A 6000-nucleotide genomic window follows, 5' to 3' on the forward strand; every position below is an offset into this window, starting at 1 on the left:
GGAGGTCAACTATTCCACAACTGAAAAGGAGTGTCTAGCTGTCGTTTGGGCCATCGGCAAGTTCCGACCCTACCTTTACGGCCGCCCTTTTCGCATAGTAAGTGACCACCACTCACTGTGTTGGCTTGCGAGTGTTAGGGACCCTTTAGGCCGCCTCGCTCGTTGGAGTCTCCGCCTTCAGGAGTACGACGTCACAGTGGTATATCGATCCGGATAGAAGCACGGCGACGCTGACTGCCTCTCACGTGCACCTATACCTTGGAAGCCCTGTGACGTAGAACAAGATTTCCCGTTTCTTGGTGTAGTGGACACTGTCGAGATGGCTGACCTCCAACGTGCAGACTGTACATTGCTTCCCCTCATTGGATACCTTCAGGGAGCCGACGTTATTGTCCCACGACCGATGTCACGAGGTCTGACTTCTTACTGCCTCCGGAACGACGTGCTCTACAAAAAGAGCTCCGAAAACAGCCAAGAAACGTTCCTTCTTGTCGTCCCGGTTTCGCTGCGCGAAGTACTGCAGGCGTGTCATGACGACCCGTGTGCCGGACACTTAGGCTTCGCCAGGACGTTAGCGCGCATACGCCAGAAGTATTACTGGCCACAACTATTCTCGTCCGTTCAGCGCTACGTGAGAAGCTGCCGTGATTGTCAACGGCGCAAGGTTCCACCTTTGAAACCTGCTGGTCTTCTGTAACCCCTGGACCCTCCTCCAGCACCGTTTCAACAGGTGGGAATGGACCTCCTCGGTCCGTTCCCTACGTCGTCCACAGGAAACAAATGGATAGTCGTCGCAATGGACTACCTGACGAGGTACGCAGAAACCAAAGCTGTGCCCCGCGGAACCGCTACAGAAGTCGCGATGTTTTTTGTCCATGAAATCGTTCTACGTCATGGGGCTCCTTCCATCTTAATAACTGATCGAGGAACTGCGTTTACTGCTGACTTAATGCAAGAGATCGTCACGCTGACCCACACCAATCATCGTAAAACCACGGCCTATCGCCCACAAACTAATGGACTAACCGAGCGCCTCAACAGAACTATGGCCGATATGATCTCCATGTACGTTGACGTAGAGCACAAGTCATGGGACCAAATTTTACCATACGTGACATTCGCATACAATACGGCTGTGCAGGAAACCACCCGATTCACACCATTTGAACTGGTTTATGGGCGCTGCGTAACAACACCTTTAGACGCCATGCTCCCGGTAGACAACGGAACAACAAGAAGTGACAACGCTGACGACATCATCCAGAAAGCCGAAGAAACCCGACAGCTTGCTCGCAACCGCATCCGCAACCTGCAGAGTACCGACGCCCGCCGTTACAACAGTGGCCGAAGACACATCCAGTACGAACCCGGTGACTATGTTTGGGTGTGGACACCCGTCCGTCATCAGGGACTGTCAGAAAAATTACTGCGCCGATACTTTGGCCCGTACAAGATCGTCGGGCGACTCAGCGACTCAGCTACGATTCGAAATTATTCGACCAAATCACGATTCGCTTCGAATTCGCTTCAAAACTCAAATTCACTATTCACCCATCCCTGGTGGTGAGGACGGGGTGTGTGTTGTTGTGAAGAGAAGGGTGTATCTGCCACCGCTACGGTGGGGTAAACCTACGCTTGGTTGGCAGCAGAACAGTAAAAAGTTGTATCAAGTTAAAACAGCATGACTATATTTTGTGGAATTGACGACGGTGGGGTGCAGCCATTTTTTTCAGCGACTGCACCCCGTTCCAGGAAAAGGTTGACCTTAGGCAGAAAGTGCGAGAAAATGTTGTCACTTTGATCATTCCTGTTCTCTGTCTGCTTGCAGCACTTCACCACCAGGGCGCATCGCATGGCCACAGGTCTACAGTCATCCGTGAGTTATCCTGGCCCGTTTTGTTTAGTGTATTTTAGTGGAACTTTGGTTTAATGAATCTTCATTTTCAAAGTTCGCAGTTGTACCTAATTTTCGTCATGTTCCTAGAACTCTTCCATGGAATGCAGAGCATTGTTCCTCTCGATTTAGTGAAGGAGCCTTCAAAAATGAAAGCAGCACTTTGCAGTCGCTATAGACCCTTTTGCTGTTTACAAATATTGGCCCTGGACAGCTTCCGATTTTGCCCACTGATGTAGTCTGCTAAATTTAGTGGGCAAAAAGGTAATGGTGAGTAGCAAAATACACTAAAACAGTGGCCCGCAGATTTTGAACACTTTTCCTGTGTACATAACAATTTTACCAGTCAAGTTTGCTGTAAATAATGTGAAAATTTGTAAGTATTGGTCTTGTGGCATTAGAGTAGAATCTCGGTGATACAAATGTTTCGGGATAGCGCGAAAATTCGTATAGCCCAAAATTTGTGTTGCTTAAAAAGTTTTGTAAAAAATTTGAAAAGAGGAAACGCGGTAATGCAATGGCCGAATATTGTTTTTTTCCCGCAGTCCTAAGACCACCTTCCTTTATCATGTAGCGAAATATTTGGAAGAAATATGCAGCAGAATTTGTGTATTGTCTTCTAAATCAAAAAGGATGTTGGGCTTCGGGAGGTGCTATCGGCCCTGCTGATAAGCGCGAATGCAGCTTTTCTTGACACATCGCCAACATCCCGATATCTCTAGAAACATGGGAGATCAGAGATTGGGATAGCCACAACGTACAAAAAACTCTCACACGAAACTCTCTGCACAAAACTCTCGTTCTCTCTCTGTGTGCCTTCACCAGGCTCCACCATTTGACCGCAAGCGGCCGCGCTCTCCGTCCCCATTTTCGCGGCCACCCGCGTGGTCGCCACCACCTCGCATGCGGTCTCCTCCGCGGGACCTCTGGTCAGGTGGCCCACCGCAGCGCATACGTTCCCCCGAGCCCTTCCTCGACCCCATGGCTCGGGACCTCTTTGCACCTCCATCTGGACCAGGCGGCGGCTTCGAGCCCGGCTTTCGGGGACCTCAGGTCTGTCGTTTACACTTCTAAAGTCTGCTAAGTTTTTGCTAATGTTTACGAATTTGGGTTTACGTTACTATTTTACGAGAGTTGCGTCACGTTTTACGGAGGGAAATTTTTCGCAAAGATGTTCTTGGCGTTCCACAATCCTTCCATTCAATGTCTTCTCGTGGTGAAAGGAAGCAAGAGGGCTGCTAGCTTTGCACAAGTTTGTAGATAGGAGTTTTTATAGTGGAACCTCGATTATACGACTTTCTCAGGACCACACAAGAACGCCTTATAATCCGGGCTTCGTATAATCCAACCAACAAAAGTTGTTTCTATAATTAGTTTCACGTGAAGAAGTTGCGAGGAGCTTTAATTTAAGCTGTCGGCTAATACCGTGAATGATCGATAAATCATTATATATGGTATCGGTATACGTGAACTGCACGTATAAGGTTCTCGCTACGGCACTGCCTTTGTGCCATATAAAGCAGTAAACCCTATCTTCGAAGCCATCTCCTCGGGGACATAGTCTAGGTGCGCCGAGGGCTGATAGCTTTGTGTGCGCTGTGCTCTCGCCGCTTAGTTGTGTTGAAGCGAGAGACAGCACGAAGGTCAATTTGCTCACTGCTACTGCCACGCTTTCTCATGCCAGCGTGTTGACAACCAATCTCTGCGGTCGTCGAGTGAGATACATGTGTTCATATTTGCCTGTGCACGTGTGACACCATGCTTGTTAATTTAGTAAGTGAATGTTAACAATCTTATATGGCTGATAAAACCACTGTCCTTACTTTGTACAACTGTCTAATAATTCATTTTTGGGGTTAATTGTGATGTCCTTAAATTGAGGGTGTTTCTGCTGCCACTGCAGGGTGGCATGATCGAGGACTATGCGGAGCGTCGCGGTCCCAGCGGTGGCGGGGGCTCAGGAATGCCCGATCCTACGTCTGTGGCGGCCACCTTAGAAACCATGATCCAGCTGCAGCAGCGACTCCTGAACATTACGGGGCGGGAGGACTCTGGTGGCTACCACGACGAGGAGTTCCAGGCTGTTGCGCGGAACCTCCAGGACATGGACCTGCAGAAGAGCCTGCAGCAGCTGAGGCAGAGCCAGCGGTACAGTGTGAGTAGCGCAACGTGTACTGCTTATCTTGAGAGCTTCCTACGGGAATTGCGAGAGGGAACTCTGGGGCAGCGATCGTTCCACCACCACGGGAATTATGGTTAGCGCATGGATTCGTCTCATCTTCGCACTTGTGGATTCAGACATTTCTTGTGGCTTTGTTTACAGTCAAACCCGCATATATCGAACTCACAAAAAAATTGGAATTAGTTCGATATATCGAGCAATTCGATATAGAACATTTAAATAATTTGACAATGTACAAAACGCACCTCATTAAAAAAGTGTTCTTTACTTCCTAAATACATGTGTGGCGGGCATATTAGCGCGAGAACTAGTCGCCGATCTTCTGCTTTTTTATTTTTAAAGCATTGTTGAGCAGACACTTTTCAACATGGTCGAGTGACTCGGAAAATCTGAGCCCACAGCCTTCTATGAACCCGCAGTGGCGGCTAACAACGCTCAGTGCATGAAGTGCATCGGGGCACGTGGGCAGGTCGGAACTGGTTGGGTCTCGCAGTTACTGTCGCCGGCAAGATCCCTAGCCAGATCGGCAACAATGTCTTTGTCAGCGATCTCTCCAGTGGTCGCAACATGGTCGTCGACGGTGACGAAATCTGTCGCTGCATTCCCATCATGAACGGCACCCGGGATCGGACAGCTGGCTAAACAAATCGTCAAGGGGGGACGTGGGTTCTAAAAACTTTTTCTTTAGTTTTGGTTCTATCTGAACTAAAATTCACTGTTTAGATCATTTTTTTACGCTGATTTCAAATCTATAAATAGTTTTTTGATAGCTACTCTAATTCAGAAAGTATTAAAATCTGAAAATAAATTTCATGAGTACTTCTTACGGGGCTTTTTGGCAATTTATCCTTGGTTAGACTTGCTCTAGGGGCTGATGCTATTTTTATTTGTTTGAAAACATTATAAAGGTAAGAAAGGAGACCAACAATGACTGTGAATATATTTTTCTTATTTTCACTCATTGTTACTTTTGATTGTAACTTATAAAATGATGCTAGAGTAACAGAAATAGCATCCCTCCTAGATCATTTCATTACGAATACACTGGTACCAAACTTATTGTCACTCCACAACATCATAGAAAAAAGCCCCGTAAGACTGAGTGCGGTGTGTAAAAACATCGAACTGAGAAAACACATTTGAAGTTTAGACAGCTGCAACTTTTTCTAGAATCCAGCTACAGCAATATTAATGACATCATTTTGTAGCTCCATTCTTCACGAGAATGACTATACTAAATATATGACTGTACCCTGCCAGAAAACTGGGAAAAGCTTGTCATAAAGCCATGTACTGCCCCTAAACCAGCATGAGAAACTACATTTACCACTTCATGTGCCCGTTCCAGTGGCCTGTAAGCTAAATGAATACAAAAATTGTATACTAAAGTAGCCTTTCCATAGACAAATAAACTTACACAATGTTCAAGTCAAAAGCACGCACTTGTGGAATATTTATTGAATGACCAAAATTGATTATTGTCATTCAACAACACATCGCTCTACAGCATGCCAGGGCTGTATAGGCAGGGTTCTTTGCTGGCTTCTTTGCTGGCTTGTGCCGTTTTGAAAGCCTAACCTTGATAGCACTACTGTCTAGATGCTCATTTTGCGACTTCCGAAGCTTTGGCGACTAGCAGCTTGAATTTCCGCTCCGCTCCGTTGCGCACTATGATGCCAGTCACTCCTTCAAGATCGCCGCACTTCTCGCGCACTCAGCCGACTCGCCCACTGAATAGTAAGCCGTATCAACGCGGTTTTGGATGCCGCTGGACGCGCTGGCTGACGATCCGATGACATAAGATGGGCCGTAGCTATGCCCAGTAGAATCAACGGCGACGTTAGATGTGCTGCTTCGGACGCGGTGCTTCCGGCCGTTCGGGTAGCGCGCCTTTGTCCGCGATGTTCAGCCGTGCGTTCCATGG

General features: G+C 47.5%; 1 protein-coding gene across 1 annotated transcript in view; it reads left to right on the forward strand.

Annotated features, from left to right (window-relative positions):
• Positions 1-4169, forward strand: part of LOC119462307 (zinc finger protein 346-like) — a 46654-nt gene extending 42485 nt beyond the window's left edge. Inside the window, exons 10-12 of the mRNA XM_037723650.2 lie at positions 1829-1876; positions 2720-2947; positions 3798-4169. Coding sequence (XP_037579578.2) covers positions 1829-1876; positions 2720-2947; positions 3798-4154 — 633 coding nt within the window. The 3' untranslated portion in view covers positions 4155-4169. The remainder of the gene's footprint in view (positions 1-1828; positions 1877-2719; positions 2948-3797) is intronic.
• The last annotated feature ends 1831 nt before the right edge of the window (positions 4170-6000 follow it).

Source organism: Dermacentor silvarum, chromosome 8 (assembly GCF_013339745.2).
Source record: "Dermacentor silvarum isolate Dsil-2018 chromosome 8, BIME_Dsil_1.4, whole genome shotgun sequence".
Classification (NCBI taxonomy): Eukaryota; Metazoa; Arthropoda; class Arachnida; order Ixodida; family Ixodidae; genus Dermacentor; species Dermacentor silvarum.